Below are 17031 nucleotides of genomic sequence, written 5' to 3'. Positions count from 1 at the left end.
GTTTTTGTTTTTGTTTTGCTTGTTCAGGGCTCTGAAGGGTCATATCTTTGATGTTGGGACCCAGTCCTCCAATGTCCCTGGCCACACCATGCTCCTGTTTGAGACTTTTCCCCTAAGTCTCCAAGTGCTCTTGTGTGCCTACCATCAGGACTTCTCTTTCAGAAGAGGTCTGGTGGTGAGCAAAGTCTGGGATATCATTAAGAAATTGAAACCGAGAGTGGGGGAAGGTAGCCAGAAATGAAATTCCAGGGTTCAAACTTTCAGACTGGGCAGGAAGGGTGAAGTACTTTTGATGGTAAATGGACCTGGACTTCTTAAAATAGCAGCAAAAGCAACAATAGGTAACCTTTGTTGAGTATTTAATATATACGCTGGGCCCTTCCAAGCCAGGCACACTGCATATGTGATACCATTTCATCCTTACCACAGACCTATGAGGTAATTACGGCTCAAGTCCCCATTACACAGATGATGGAGCTGAGGCTCAAGGTGAGGTCACATGGTGGCAGAGTTGGGAACTGGGCTCTGCTCGGTCTGGCTCCATAGCCTGGGCTCTGAACCTCTGTGTCATCCTGCCTTTACGTACTCCCATTGGTTTTCCAGATCATTTCGGAGCGCACCAAGCCCAGGATGCATGAGTTTCAGTCTGAGGTATTCATGATCATTGGTGGCTGCACGAAGGATGAACGGTTTGTGGCGGAGGTTACCTGCCTGGACCCCCTGCGGCGCAGCCGCCTGGAGGTGGCCAAGCTCCCCATGACGGAGCATGAGCTGGACAGTGAGAATAAGAAGTGGGTGGAGTTTGCATGCGTGACATTAAAAAATGAGGTCTACATCTCAGGTAAGCAGGAGCCAAGTGATGCCAAAGCAAGTCCCCAGGAGCACTATGTATTTTCTGAATGAGAGCCAGGCAACAGGCTTAGAAGGATTACTATGAATGGTGATGATCTAGCTCTGGCAGGGTCAGCACATGGAAACCAGGAGCTTAGGTGATCCTATCCTGGAAAGCACATTCTTACTTAATGGAGGCTAACCTGTGAGCAGTTGTACTAGGATCTGGGGAAGCAGCAGACAGGTCCGGTCCTTCATGGAAGGGAAGAAGGAAAGTGATACTAGAGCTTATTTGGCATTTGCTAGAGGGGTATGACACTGAGCTGGGCACTGGGTAATGAATAAAAATGTCTGCTGTTCACCCCAAACCTGAACCTCACCTCAAATTTATTGTTATACTTTTAAAGATTTTTTTTAAATGCATTTATTTGACAGAGAGACATGCAGTGAGAGAGGAAACTCAAGCAGGGGGAATGGGAGAGGGAGAAACAGGCTTCCCACAAAGTAGGGAGCCCAGTGCAGGGCTCGATCCCAGGACTCTGGGATCATGACCTGAGCCGATGGCGACGCTTAACTGACTGAGTCACCCAGGTGCCCCAACTGTCATACTTTTAGATGCTCCAGTAGCACACAATACTTTGTCATTTGTCACTTCTAAGTTACTTGCTTATTTACTATTACACTGCGCCTGACTCCCATTAGTCCTTGAATTCCAGAGAGTCAATACTGTATTGCCAGTACCTAGCCCTGCACCTAGCTACTAGTAAATGCTTAATATATATTTATTAAGTGACAAAGTCTCTATCATCTTTACAGCACAGTAGGTGAATTTACACTTTGGTGGTATTTAATCATTTTCCTCTCACATCAACTCTCTAAGGTAGGTGATTTTAATCTCCAGTTTACAAATGGAGAAAATGCAGGCTCTGAAGGGTTATGGAATGTATCTGAAGACAGGTCACACATTGGTAAACATCAGGCAGGGTTTCAACCCAGGTTCTCTGAGTCCCATGCTCTCCCCAGCTCTTCTTGGGGCTCCTGGGGAGGAGACAATCATCCCTTGTCCTCTCTTGGTGGCTTTCTCTAATCTGTATTTGTTTGGGGAAGAGCTTCTTCCCAGAACCAGTATCCTCCAAAATCAAAGTCACATCATTTCTTCCCTGGGAATATTAATGTCATAGATTACGTGATAACTTTTGTTTATCTTGTAGAAATAATTTTTTAAAGATCTTATTTATTTATTTGACACAGAGAAAGAGAGAGAGAGAGAGAGCGCACAAGCAAGGGAGCAGCAGAGGGAGAGGGAGAAGCATGCTCCCCGTTGAGCAGGGAACCAGATGCGGGACTCGATCTCAGGACCCTGGGATCATGACCTGAGCCAAAGGCGGAGGCTTAACCATCTGAGCCACCCAGGCGCCCCACTATAGAAATATTTTTTGATTGCTGTTGAAGATTCAAATAATATAGAGAGTATAAAGTAAAATATGGCAGTTTCTCTGTGCCATTACTATCTTACATGTTTTAACTTTTTTTTTAATTAAAGATTTTTTTTTAATTTATTTATTTGACAGACAGAGATCACAAGTAGGCAGCGAAGCAGGCAGAGAGAGAGAGGAAGGGAAGCAGGCTCCCCACCGAGCAGAGAGCCGGACACGGGGCTCGATCCCAGGACCCTGAGACCATGACCTGAGCCGAAGGCAGAGGCTTAACCCACTGAGCCACGCAGGCGCCCCCATGTTTTAACTTTTTTACAAAAATAATTTTATATTGGTTTAGAGTAAGCTAATGCTAGTTGCTGTCACAAATGCTAAATCTCAATGAATTATTGCAATAGTATGTGGGGAGAGTGGACCTGCTTCACTCAGTCATTCAGAGACCTAGCCTCCTTCCATCTGATGCTGCTGCTGTTTTCCATACATGGCCTTTCAAGGTTGATGGAATTCAGGAAGAGGGAGATACTGAACGAGTTGAGAAAGCACACCTGCTCATAACAGCCTCAGCCTGGATGGGAGGCATCAATCTGCCTACATTCTATGGACAAGAACTAGCCACATTCCCTGCTGCACCACCAGCCCCCATGGAGGGGGTCTAGGAAATGTAGTTTAGCTGCGTGCACAGGAGGAAAAGACAGGTTTGGCAATCATAGTCTATGTCACAAATGCTACACACGTTATATTCTACAGTTTGTCCTTTCCTTCACTTAGATTTGTTGTTGTCTATTGAAAATTGATACAGGCAGTGCATGAAGGCATGCTTGTTACACACAGTTAAATCACAGAAACTTGTACTTCAATTAATGATTTTGGACATAATTACATATCAATATAATGAATCTTAATTATGGATTAAGTCTATTGAATGAATGAAACAATTTTTTTAGCTTTTATTTTCCCACTGGAAAAAAATACTGCAATAGGCATTTTATTTTATTATTTTATTATTTCAAGGATTTTATTTATATATTTTAGAGGTGGGGGGGAAGAACAGAGAAAGAGGGAGAGGGACAAGCAGACTCCACACTGAGCACCGAGCCCCACACAACGCTCAAACCCGTGACTTGGAGATCATGACCTGAACCAAAATCAAGAGTCAGGCACTCAACCAACTGAGCCACACAGTTGCCCCACAATAGGTATTTTAATACACATATATTTAAGAACTTGTGTTGCTGTTTGGAGAGATTCCTGGAGGTGCCTTTTGTAGTTCGTAAGTGTCATGATTGGGTGTTCATGCTATTGTGTGACATGTGCCTCCCTTAAACCTTTTTACGATCATGGCACATTACCCATCTGATGTGAAAAAAAAAAAAAAGATTTATCAATTTAGAATTGTTGTAGATATTGTTAAATTGTGCTCCAGAAAGTTTGTAACAATTTACAGTTCAACCAATGTTGAACAGTGCCCATTTTCTACATCCTTGCTAACATTTTTTATTATTGATTTACATTTTTAATAGCCTAGAATATTTAATTCATTAATTCAATAATTAATTCATTAATGATGGTAGCACATTTTCATATATTTATTAGCTAACACTTTTTTTTTTAGCTAACACTTTCTTTTTAAAAAAATTATCTGTTCCTACCCTTTGTCTTTCTATTGGTAGTTTGCCTTTTTGTTAATTTTTTGGAGCTCTTACTATATACCCTTTGCTGTTTGTATTGCAAATAGTTTCCCTCAGACTATGATTTTCTTTTAACTTTGATTTATATTGTATGTAGTAACTTTCTTTCCTATGTGATTCTATGTTTCATTCATGTCATGCTTAGAAAGCCCCTCCCCACCCCAAGATCATCAACATCTTCTATATACTCTCCAGTTATTTTTATAAAACCATTTACTTTTGAATTTTATTTTCACCATAATGTGAAAGAAGGATCTAATTTAATTTTTCTCCAAATAGCCAATTGTTCTACTACGATTTATTTAATGATCCTTATATCTTTCAATCTCTTCTGTATTCTTGTTTTTCATTGGTCAGTTTGTCTCATCTTATGCCAATACCACAGTGTTCCATTATCATAGCTTTTTAGTATATTTTGGTATTTGCTACGAAAGCCTTCTTATTCATTCTTTTTCCAAAGTTTCTTAGGAATTTTTCCAAATTTACTCTTCCAAATGAAATTTAGAATGATCTCTTCAAGTTCCCTGAAAAGTTCCGAAGGCACTGAATGCATCAATTATCTCAGGGATGGTTGACATTTTTGCAATAACCTGTCTTCTCATCTATGCACATGATATGCTTCCCACTTAATCAGATCTTCCTTTACATCTTGCAGTAAAAATCATAAATTTTTCTTCTTTTCAATATAGTGTACATACATGTCTTTGAAAGCATATAGTTATTTTATAACTCTTTTAAAAAAGATTTTTATTTATTTGAGAGAGAGTGTGTGCATGTGTGAGGGGGGAGAGGCAGAGAGAGAGAATCTCAAGCAGATTCCTTGCTGAGTGTGGAACCCAATACAGAGCTCCACCCTATGATCCTTAGGCCATGACCTGAGTCAAAAATCAAGAGTCGGATTCTTAACCAACAGAGCCACCCAGGCGCCCCTATTTTATAACTTTTGACACTACCTTAATGGGATCAATGTCATACACAGTGTTTTGAATAGAGACCTCTAAAAGGTATACAACCCAAGGAAAAATGGCTAAACTATATGAACAAAAAAATTCATGGAAGAGGAAGAAGCTCGGTCTCCTGAGCAGCCAGGAAAAACCAAACTATGACAATACTTTTCTCCATCAGCGTATACAATAAAACAAACAAACAAAAAAACTCTCTTAATATATGTCGTGGGTAGGAGAGGGGTAGGTCAACCAAGATAGCTGTGCAAGGCTCTTTGGCAACACCTATAAAAATTCAGAGTGTGTGCTCTTGACTCAGAAGTCTCACTTCTGGGCTCTACGCTGGAGAAACGCTTACCCAGGACACAGAACATCATCAGGGATACATATTGCCCCACTAGTGCACATTTATAAGTCTGAAAAGTACATCTTTGCTTTGAGGAGTTGGTGGTACTCTGTGCTGATAAGGAATGGAAACACAAAGCTGATAGAATACTAAAGTCACCAAAAGGGTCAGTTCCCCTTTGTCTTGATCTCTCACCCTAACTAAATTATGTATTTTCAGTTTATTAAGGAGAGTGGTCTTAAAGGTTTTGTTTTTTTTTTTTTTTTAAGATTTTATTTATTTATTTGTCAGAGAGAGAGTAGCGAGAGTGAGCACAGGCAGACAGAGTGGCAGGCAGAGGCAGAGGGAGAAGCAGGCTCCCTGCCAAGCAAGGAGCCCGATGTGGGACTCGATTCTAGGATACCAGGATCATGACCCGAGCTGAAGGCAGCTGCTTAACCAACTGAGCCACCCAGGCGTCCCAAGGAGAGTGGTCTTGAAGAAAATATTTACCAGCTCATTCTCAAATTACCTATTGTAAGAATCTCATTCTTTTATAATAAAAATTATTTAACAATAGGACAAATTCCACTTTTTTTTTTTGTATAGATCAGAGATTTGAACTGAGACAATTTTGTAAGATTTTTTAGTGATTTTTCCAGGTTTGTATTTGTCTAAATAAGTAAGCAAACAAAACTCAAGGTGCCTTCTAATTTAGCAGCTGGTCAAGGCCCTACAGTCCCTACTGGCAAAAGTCCAACCTCACCTGACCTGCCTTACTTCCTGCCCCTTCACTGCACAGACATGGAGTCCAGGCACCTGCTGGCTCCTACCCACCTATGCGGACTTGATGCCACTTCCCTGAAGACTTCTCTGGACCCAACTCATTCAGCCACTTCTTCTCTGAACTCAAAGCACAGAGGTGACACATGACATAGTCTGGTACACAATTCACCCCAGCCTCATACTGGCTCTCTCTTTTCCCCTGCGTTAGCTCTGTCTCCTGATCCAGACCATTTTCTTAAGGAGGAAGCTGTATTTCTGACACATCTAGTGGTTTCTTAAATGCTCTATTTCTCTTCTAGGTGGCAAAGAAACACAACATGATGTTTGGAAATATAATTCTTCAATCAACAAATGGATTCAAATTGAGTATTTGAATATAGGCCGCTGGAGGCATAAGATGGTGGTGTTAGGTGGCAAGGTCTATGTGATTGGAGGTTTTGATGGCTTGCAGAGGATCAACAATGTGGAGACTTACGACCCCTTCCATAACTGCTGGTCAGAGGTATAGGAGATTTATTTCTATGACTGACTTTGTATTACTACTTCAAAGCTTTAAAAAAAAAAAAGAAAAGTATATGCCCATGTAGGCATATGGCTTTCTGATCTCTCTGCTCCCACTGAGAACATTGTTGGTAGCTCTGAGCTTCTCTCCTAAAAGGAGCCTTTGCTTCAGCATTGCTGATCAGGTCACAGAAACAACTTCCTTCCAGGTGGGGAAGCTCTGTGCGGACAAGAACCCCAGGTGTAGAGGGGAGACTTGGTCCTAAACTCAGTTGGCATATCTTAGCTCAGAGTCGCTATCTCCCCAGATGCCATCTGCCCTTGTTGTCTCCACAGTGAGCATACAGGGATCCCTTTAATATACTGTTTACTGAGTCGGAGTAATTTGGCAGTGTTTAGAGCTTAGCCCTTATTTATTTGCCTATTGGTGAACAATTTACATGCTGCTTGCAAGACTTTAGCTGTTCAATCTCAGGTGTATATCATTGCTAGTTAATGGGCATAGAGTTTCAGTTACACAAGGTGAATGAGATTTGGTGGTCTGCTACAGATAATGGTACTGCAGTTTATGCTTAAAAATGTGTTAAGAGAGATCCTTTTGTAGTTCATAAGTGTGATGATTGCATGTTCACACTGTTGTGTGATATGTGCCTCCCTCAAACTTTTTTATGACCTTGGAACGTTACCCGTCTTATGTGAAAAAAAATTTGTCAAGAGAGTAGATCTCATGTTAAGTGTCTTTACAATAATAATAATAATAATAATACGATCTCACTTCCTGTATTTTCAGGTTATGCCCAATTTCAAATTTTCTTTCTCCTTATTAGATCACATGTCAGAATATGTTCCACATTGGGGGAGTGTAAAACCTGGTCATTAGGGGCACAAGCAAAGGTAGCCAGGTCGTCATGGCATCCAGCCATGATCTGTCAACCTGAAAACTGCTGTATAGCCCTTAATTTATGGGGGTGTGCCCCAGATCTGCTCAGCTGTTTAAGTCCTGTTACAGAGTTGCACCATGACTAATGAGGGCCATGTCCCTGGTTAAGAAGCTCTGGGAAGTCCCCTTAAGTGCTGTGGGGTTCACAGGGTGGGAGTACAAGTATGGCTTAATCCCCAAATCTTATTTTGCCCCAGAGTGGGAGTCTGCTTACCTATGACCACCTGAAACCCTTATACCAGCTTTTCTTCCTAGATAGTAGCAATAAGGACAATGCCTGGCACATAGGAGGCACTCAGTGAATATTTTTTGAATGAAGGAACACATGAATGAATATAAATATGCATGTTTGAGAAAGCATTTTCCTCCAACATTGGCTGGTTTCATCTGTATAAACACTTATTCCCATGTACACCTTTCCTCACCTGATAGCTGGAGTTTGGAAGAAACTCAGCCTGTTCTAGCCCACCCTGAGCTTTCAGGGAAGGTGGTAAATGCATGCTTTGACCTCTCTGCATCTCAGAGGGAGTCAAGCCCAAAGGCCTTGTGACCTCAGGCAGAGGATGCGCAGACTTGCGTCCCTTAGCTCCTGGCCTGTGTCCTGTGAGCCACTGCAGCAATCTGGGAGCAGTCTGTAGCTGTGTGACTGACAGCTCCTCCTGGTGCCCTGTGCCTCTGCAGGCTGCGCCCCTTCTTGTCCACGTCAGTTCCTTCGCAGCTACGAGCCATAAGAAGAAGCTCTATGTGATTGGGGGAGGACCCAATGGGAAATTGGCCACAGACAAGACTCAGTGTTATGACCCCTCAACTAATAAATGGAGTTTAAAGTCGTCCATGCCAGTGGAGGCTAAATGCATCAATGCAGTCAGTTTCCGGGACCGCATCTATGTTGTTGGTAAGTGAATGAATAACATCTTATTTATCTGAGCCCACACATGCAGCCTTGCAGGGAGATCAGATGAGGTCCTCCTGGGAACTCAGATTCCTGGGTGATGTGGGTGAGGTTGAAAAAAAAGAAAAGACCAGATTGGAATTTACCTTCCAGTCTTGGATGCAGAAACAGCTCACTTTTAGGGGACACACAAAGCAGACTGACAGTGGGATCCAGTGGAGGAGCCAGAAGCTGCTACAGGAACAAAGTGTATTGTAAACATTGGCAAATGTACAGATATTGAAATGTGCACAGTATATGTGATAAGTGACCGATAAATGGTAGCTATCATCATTTCTTATTTTGTGTTCATGGGAATTTTACCCTTTCTACTTGCTTTGGGAGTTCTGACAAGTTGCATTTAGCCAAGAGGAAAGCCTGGCTGGTCAGACCACAGTAGGCATGTAATTGTTAAGGATGATGGATCTCAATACTGACTATTCATGAGAATCACCTGGGGAGCTTTTTAAAGAACTATGCATTGCTGGAGCTTACCCCAGACCAATGATATCAGAATGAGAGGGAGGACGCTGGCCAGCAGAGCAAAGTGTTTTGAATGTGCAAGTGATTTTTCCCATGCAGCCACGACTGAGAGTCACTGATGTAAGGAGATGCCAAAAATATGTAACTTCAGCAAATAAGAGCTAATTAGAGAAGGCTTTCTGGAGGCAAAATACAGGAAGAGATTAAGGAAAAAGCCCTTCTCACCCTTGCTTCAGGTTTCCTGTATCTGTATGGTCAGTCTCGTGACTTCAAAGCTCATCTTAAAATGGTGACTTGGACTGGTGTGCCAGGTCATGCTCAGTCTACAGAGAGATGCCACCTCCTCTAGTCATGGTCATGTGTTGATAGCTTCTATGCACTAGGCCTTCTGCAGGTGCTTTATGCCCATGGTCCTTCTGGTGTTTTAAAATCACCTTGGTCTCAGGGATTATCGTTACAATAAAAACGTGACAGAGCTGGGATGACGAGCTGAGTGCACCCAATGAACAAGATGGTATTTCTTCTAGGGAGCAGTCTTAGGGTACATTTTGGCACCGTGTGAAACCAATTGTCATTTAACACCTGATTAGCACCTGACCGCAGAGTTTAAAGGGCTCTTTGAAGGGTTGCCAACGTGAGACTTACTGCCCCTTCTACCCTTTCAACCTTTCTGGAGAGCCATGAATATACCTTTTCTATTGGCAAGATGGTAGATTTTACCGAGCAGAAGTGGGATTTTTGTGGGTAAAAGGGAAGAAAACCAGAACAGTGAGATGCCCACCGTGTTTCCCTTCCTCTTCAGGAGGGGCCATGAGAGCGCTGTACGCCTACAGCCCCCTGGAGGACAGCTGGTGCCTGGTGACCCAGCTCAGCCATGAGAGGGCCAGCTGCGGCATCGCGCCCTGCAACAACCGGCTCTACATCACCGGGGGAAGGGACGAAAAGAACGAGGTCATTGCCACCGTGTTGTGTTGGGACCCTGAGGCCCAGAAACTGACAGAAGAGTGTGTCCTGCCCCGGGGGGTGTCACACCATGGCAGTGTCACCATCAGGAAGTCTTACACCCACATCCGGAGGATCGTGCCAGGAGCCGTGTCAGTGTGACTGCGCAAGGGCACCAGGTGCCGGGAGATCGCCCTCTGCACCTGTTGCCCGGGTTCATGCCACTAAAGACAGCAGGCTGGCCTTGAGCTACGGGCCTTACACCTGGGCTCCCCATGGGGGCTCCTTGGAAGTCACAGCTTTAGGACACTTGAGACCAGCCAGGAATGTTTGTGTGACCTACCTCAGGAGGAAAGAAGAAGACTACTTAACATTCAGGACACACCTGTCCCATGCCAGGTTCTGTGCCAGGCACTTGTGTGTATCAATTCATTTAACCATCATAACGACCTGGTGACTGGGTATGATCACTTCACTTTTACAGCTGAGGAAACTGAGTTTCTGAGAGGCTAAGGTCTTCGCCCCTGGTGACTCTTATTATAAGTAGCTAAGCCAGGAATCTAAACCCAGCTCTTCCCGTTGCAAGGTCAGTGGTGTTCTGTCATGTTGTCTATCTCTGAGTAGGAAACAAAACAAACAAAAGCTGGTTCATTTTTTCTTCTGACAAGTTTGCTAAAAGGATTCACTCAGAAAGGCAAGGAAATAAAGTTGTTGTTTTTTTTTCCCCCCTTTTCTTTTTTTCTTCTATTAGAGCCTTCGGCTCCTTGTCAAGAGTGTCTTGTATGTTGTTCTATCTAACAGGACTGGGAGTTGGCTCTGGGAAGACCTATATGCTTAGAAAGAGATAAAAGACTTTTCCCCCATCAAAACTTTTATTTCTTAGGATCACAGAGGTACATTCAGACCAGAACTGTCCTTGCTAGACAGAATTGTACCTTCAGCACAGGCCAGTGCCCTCGCCTCTTCATGCCCAACACCTATATTGCAGTATAGAAAGGGTTTTCCAGAGACTCAGATTACTATTTTTTTTTTTTAATGTAAAAATTCCCTCCCTGCTGGCCACTGCAGGAATGACTGACTCTTCTTGAACCATATACTTTCTGCCTTTTAGATTGAGATTTGAGTCCATGTCCCTGAGTCCCCACCTTCCTGGAACCTTAGTTTTCAGGATCTTTTGAAGCCCTTCTGTTTGGTTTTTGGATCAGTCTGGCACAATTTGGTTGCAAAGAATGGACTCTGTCCACTCTAAGAGATAGAGCTTTCAGATGAGCTCACTGGAAATTTATTCTAATCTCCAAATTGGGGAAACAGATCAAGAGATCCTGTTTCATGTGCTGTACTTAAAAAGCAACAACCATGGTAACAACATAGTAACTGCATTACCCAATGTGTTTTATTTTCATCATACTATTTCAGATCTTTTTACAGAGTTTTATTTCATGTCAGATGCGGCAGACTGTGCTTGTACTTCTGAATAGTTTGGGAAGTTAGAGGTATTAGAGTTGATAGCTGAATTTTCATAGAAAAGTTGTGGTTAGAAGCTAAAGTTCAAAGCTGAAAAAAAAAGACTTGGAACATTACAAATAAGATTTCTATGTACACTTATGTCACTGGGGATAAATATAAACACTTGTTGGTGTGTGAAAAATTCTGTGCCTTTGGGTGAGGTTAGGTTCAGCTCCCTGCTCTGAAAAGCAGGGTGGGAAAATACATATTTGTGGAAATATAGAACACATTACAGTAAGTGATGTACTTACTCATAAGCACTAATAACCTTAATGAAGATTTCAACTGAAACAATTTAATCTAGTTCCATTTAGCAAATATTCAAGGAGTTCGTTCTGTTTGTCAAGACTCGGGGACACCAATGAATAAGACAAATTCTTCCCGACCAAGAAACACTCAGTAAACCAGTAAACAGGCCACTAGTCAACATTATATTTTTTCTTTTCATTAAGTTGGAGAAAAATGAGATGTATATGAAGTTATGAGGTTACATCCATGTCTTTATTGCCCTCCCAGGAGCATCTTAGAAGGCTGTGTTCTTGGGCCAGTGATGTGGCCATTGCTTACATATTTGACTTTCTTTGAGATCGCCTTCGGAAACCATTTGTGAGCTACAGGAGAAATCATTTTCCCAAGACCATTTCAGGGAAGAACTTCCAAGATGGATATCCAATGACAACATCAGTGGCATATGCAGAGAGCTCCCCTCAGAAAGAGAGTGTTCCTTGTCATGGCAGTCCTTTGATAAGAACAATCAGCAAATTTTGCGCTCATCAGTGAATCATCCTTGGGAAAGGGATTTAGGATCTCTATGTTATAAATCTGGTTCTCACTGCAGGACCCAAGTATCAGGACTAGTTCAGAATATTTAAATGAAGGCAAGGGAAGGATTCTATGTGATTTTTATGTCATCAGATATGCAGGCGACTTGTAAAATCTCAGGTGCCTGACCCTTAAGAAATAGAGATTCTCAACAATGGCATGGGTTGGCAGACAGTCACACCTGTTAAGACGGTGCAGAGTTCTGTACTTAAAGCTGCCAGTCAGCAGGTTTTAGAGAAAGAAGAGTTCAAGTAATTTGGTGAAACTTTCTAAGCATATTGGGATTTAAGCTTCTAGGCACCAGCCCGGATGGAGGTTCTTAAAATCTAATTTCCATTTGCAGATGAACAATCAATCAAAGAATTTTGTTTGTGTAGCTGTCATAACCCATCCCACCAGCAGGGGGAAGAGGCAGGTGGGTGCCAGATGAGCTAGAGGCAAAGGGCTCCAGGGACTGAGGCAGGGCAAGGGGCTCTTCTTGGCCCAGCAGACTGGATCTGCAAGCAGGTTGTGTGAGGGACCTCCCTGGCCAGGAGGAAGAGGTTGAGCTGGGAGGAGAAAGAGGAAGTCAAGTTTAAGGATACAGGTCTAGAAAATGATACCGTAGTCTCTAGATTTTGTGAGCATGACTCCATTCTCAAAGGCAAAAGAGATAAGGAACAGCTAGTTCAGGCAAGTGGGTTCCAGGAGAAGAGAGGCACAAGTTCGAACAGGACTGGCAGCCAGACCCACTTGTTGGGGCGGGGGTCTCTGAGCTGCCTGGCTGGGTCTCCTATTTTACTGGACCTAAAGAAAATGAGGCCCAGAGGCTGTGATGGGATTGAAATTGTCGGAGAGGTTAAAGGACTCTGGTTGTCAAAGATGATCTGAAATGGACAGGGAGCTAAGCTCACCTGAACATCCACAGATAAATGTCCTCTTGTTAGCCTTCACCACATTCTGCCATCAGTGGCTTCAGGAAACACACATGCTCACACACTGCTCTTGAACTCGAACTGTGCTCTCAGGGAAATAGAAATATAGTTTGCTTATAGCTGTGAAACTATAGCTTTGCTATTTATAAAAGCACTTGAGATACTGTTGTCGAATCCTACTTGATTTGAATAAGAAAAGTACTCAGAATTTTCAAAGTGAGTAAATACCGCTGGAATTTCTTATATAAGGTCCTTGGGGTTGCAAAATCATTTTTTCCCTTAATATCTGATTTGAGTGTTGTATTAGATCTCGGAATCTGAAGAGTCAAACTTCATGGAAATCCACAAATATCTCAAATGTGGCCCTTGCAAGACCAATTTTGACCAATTTCATATTTATAGGTAAAAATGTCAATGCTAACTTGACCAAATCCTTTCAGCATTTTGGCTACATGAATTTGTATTTTTTTAAACTATCAAACTAAGGATATTGTTTATGCATAAATATACAAATAAATTTTGTATTTATTCAATAATGTGTGGAATGAATAAGAATGTTGTACACAATTATTAGGTGAAATTTTTTTTGCTTGTTTTAGTTAATATGAGTAAGTAGTATCTGAATAGAAATTAATTTAGGAGATGGGAATTTAAAACATTTCTGCTGGTTCAACAGGGTTTCAATAAATTCATAAGCTAGAACTGATCAGAAGTGGTCTAGAAAATGGCAAAAAAGTAGACAGCTTTTCCCTCCCTAAAGTCTCATTGCCGCTATGAGCATGCTTTTACCAACCCACTTGCAAGCTGTGGGACTCTCATCCTGCCTGCCTTACTCCTTCTTACAGGAGGCCCCCTTCTAGGTTTTGGATTTCTGGTCTGACACTTAATCTTGCGCCTGGGTGACTCAATCAGTTAAGCGTCTGCCTTCAGCTCAGGTCATGATCCCAGAATTCTAGGATCGAGCCCCACATCAGGCTCCCTGCTTAGCGGGGATTCTACTTCTCCCTTTCCCTCCACTGCTCCCCCTGCTTGTGTTTTCTCTCTCTCTCTCTGTCTGTCAAATAAATAAATAAAATCTTCTAAAAAGTAAAATAATAATAAAAAAAAATTAACCCCGCCATACCAACATCACTGTGTTTTTTCTGAAGCTTTAACCAACCTGTGCTTCTTAAATCAGGGCACTTGGAACTTGGCAGTTGAGACAGAGAGCTGTAGTTTTTGGCCACTGGAAAACTTGTCATCAGTTTAGTTTGTTTTGGATAACATTACAAAGATCCTGTGCCACTGAAAGGGAAAACCTGAGGTTTTAAAGAAATGTGGAGTCACATGAATAACTTTAACCATTCTTCCTGTCCTCCCTGGAAATGGAGGTTCTGGCTCCTCTACTTTGGGGACTCTGGATGGAAAAGCTCGGGAAGCATAGCCTCATCTCCCTGGTGGGAAGTATTCTGGAGTTAATCCTGGACAACAGCTCAACAGCCAGCGCACCGTTGTGAGCCAAGAGGGGGTTTTGACCTTAAATTCACTGCTGAGCTCTCCAGTTTCCCTGCTGGGTCTAAGTGGTAATCTGAGGCCTGGGCTGCTCAGCCAGGGCCTGGCATCTGCCCACCTTTCCTTGGCCTCTCTCGCCGCTCTCGGTGGTCTCTGCTAGTATGTGGCATCCTCTGGACGTGTCCCCTTTTCACTGGGGATATGGCCTTTATATAGGATCTCAATTCTCCTCTACCTCCTGTGGGCTTGCGCCTCATTTTCTGTTTTTCTTTTCTTTCTTTTTTTTTTTAAGTTTTATTTATTTACTTATTTGAGAGAGAGCGCCAGTGAGGGGAGAGCAGAAGGAGAAGTAAAGGGAGGGCGAAAGAACCTCAAGCAGACTCCCTACTGAATTCAGAGACCTACATTGTGGGGCACAGTCTCACAACCCTAAGATCATGACCTCAGCTGAAACCAAGAGACGCTTAACTGACTGAGCCACCCAGGTGCCCCTCATTTTCTGTTCTTATATGCTACCACAATTCAGACCCTTGGTGCTGGGAACTAATTTGGGTCAGGTCTCCCCAACTCCCAAGCTGCCCTGTATCAGCCTGCCTAATTACTAATCACTGTGGTTTCACTTCCATGCTTGTTTCTAATTCCTAGGAATTTTCCTTCTTGCATGCTCAGATATCTCCTTTGTTATTGGTTCCTGCATGGCAGGCAACCTGGACATCCATGCCTGCCCTCATCTCTGGTCATCTGTCTGAGTCCCTAACCTGCTGCCTCCCCTGGGGTGTCCAAACGTAGAAAACTCATTACCCTTCCTGTGTTGACTTCTAGCTATCCTAGCACCATAGTATCTCTCGGGTCCCCTAATTTCTGTGTTTCAAGAAAAATCAAAAGGAGATAGGATACTGACTGTGGCTACACATTTTTTTTTTTTAAGATTTTATTTATTTGACAGAGAGAGAGTAGGCAGAGAGGCAGGCAGAGAGAGAGGAGGAAGCAGGCTCTCTGCTGAGCAGAGAACCCGATGCGGGACTGGATCCCAGGACCCTGGGATCATGACCGGAGCCGAAGGCAGAGGCTTTAACCCACTGAGCCACCCAGGTGCCCCTGGCTACAAATTCTTTAAAAAGGTATGTGTGTAAGGAAAATTTCCTTTTCCTTTAGTAAAACTAACCCAGTTCCTCCAAGTTTGTAGTAGAGGGAGAAACTCCCAGTGGGGACAGAGAGTTGGATCTCATAGCCTCAATGCTTATCCCTGTAAGGAAAGAGTCCTATACATGGCTCTTAATTTCCCAAAGGACATCACAGACCAGGCTGGAACAGCTGAATAAGACTTTACTAATAGACTTAGAGATGCTGTAGGAAAGTAAGTACAAAAAGGAGCAATGCTCTGGGTGATGAGGATGACAGGGTTCAGCTGTCTTTGAGAAGCAGCATTATCCTTAGGTGGGGGTGGGGATATACGTATGTGTGCCTGCGTGCGCATGTGTGTACATGCTGTCAACAATAAACAAAGCTGCACACAGCTAAATCAGAGAGAACAGATTTTATCCAGCAACTACTGACAGTAGAGGAAAGGGCTGAGCCCCATTCTGCTTTGTGCAGAGCTGAACAGGTACTAAAGGGAAAACTGAGAGGAGAGAGGGAACAGGTGGGCACTGAGGTAGAGGCAAGGAAGTGAAAAGCCAGAAAGCATTGGTCAGTAAGTGCGCTTAGCCCTCCTGTGTCTGCCAGCTGGCAATGTTGAAGTTAGGGTTCCCTCCTTCCACAGAGACTGGCAGGCAGAGGCCCTCTACTTCCTGGTAGTTACATTCAAAGGAATGGCTTATCGGGTCCTTGAGAAAGACACTCCTGGGCTATAGGAGGTATACATATCTCAAAGGCACAGAAGACGGATTTACTGTTGTAAGCCATTTTTAGTAAATGCTCTAAGAAAGGAAGGTCTGGGGCTTATCCTCAGATCTTGGCTACAGCACATGGTAAGTTCTTTTGACACTCTTGAGCTTTTCCAGACAAAAGCACAAAAGGAAGGCTGGTTCATTCCGAGGATGTATTGTTAGGTAGCCGTGATAGGTTTGATCACATCTGTTATTGCAATAGCTTGAAAGGAGTGTTCACGCAAAGATCTTTTGCCATTTGGGACACCCCAGGTATATTTGCTTTATGGAACAGAGACAATAAAACGGATAAGTGTGCCTACCACTCGTACTGCTGGTGGGGGAATTTTAAAACGGGGCTGCATGTTTTCTACAACTCAACATAAGCCCACTGTGAGACCAGGAGTGCTATAACCTCTCCTTCTAGAATATTCTAAAGATAAATAAAGAGAATAATAATGCTAAAACTTCTTTCAACTTATATAGGCCAGAGTGGTGCTCTCAAACTTTTTGGACTATATCCCACAATTTCAAAATAGAAGCATTTTCAATATTTTCTATTCTAGTTCTTCTTAAAATGCTGTTCAAAATTTATTAAGTTAATTTCATCACCTACCAGTGGG

The 17031-nt window shown here is 42.9% G+C and overlaps 1 protein-coding gene and 2 non-coding genes across 3 annotated transcripts in view; all 3 read left to right on the top strand.

The window, feature by feature from the left end:
* The window catches only part of KLHL6 (kelch like family member 6), a 54809-nt gene extending 43971 nt beyond the window's left edge, over positions 1-10838 (top strand). The window contains exons 4-7 of the mRNA XM_032875460.1: positions 604-841; positions 6310-6512; positions 8133-8346; positions 9668-10838. Of these exons, the coding sequence (XP_032731351.1) occupies positions 604-841; positions 6310-6512; positions 8133-8346; positions 9668-9969 (957 nt within the window). The 3' untranslated portion in view covers positions 9970-10838. The remainder of the gene's footprint in view (positions 1-603; positions 842-6309; positions 6513-8132; positions 8347-9667) is intronic.
* Positions 3523-3626, top strand: LOC116878296. The gene has a single exon (XR_004384817.1). It is a non-coding gene; the product is annotated as a small nucleolar RNA U13 (small nucleolar RNA).
* LOC116878297 lies at positions 7104-7207 on the top strand. Its single transcript, XR_004384818.1, has one exon. It is a non-coding gene; the product is annotated as a small nucleolar RNA U13 (small nucleolar RNA).
* Positions 10839-17031: the final 6193 nt, after the last annotated feature.

The sequence above is a fragment of the Lontra canadensis genome, unplaced genomic scaffold (assembly GCF_010015895.1).
Source record: "Lontra canadensis isolate GAN:19392208 unplaced genomic scaffold, GSC_riverotter_1.0 scaffold56, whole genome shotgun sequence".
In the NCBI taxonomy this organism is placed as follows: Eukaryota; Metazoa; Chordata; class Mammalia; order Carnivora; family Mustelidae; genus Lontra; species Lontra canadensis.
Note: the sequence above shows the minus strand (reverse complement) of the source record. Positions and strands in the feature narration are given on the sequence as shown.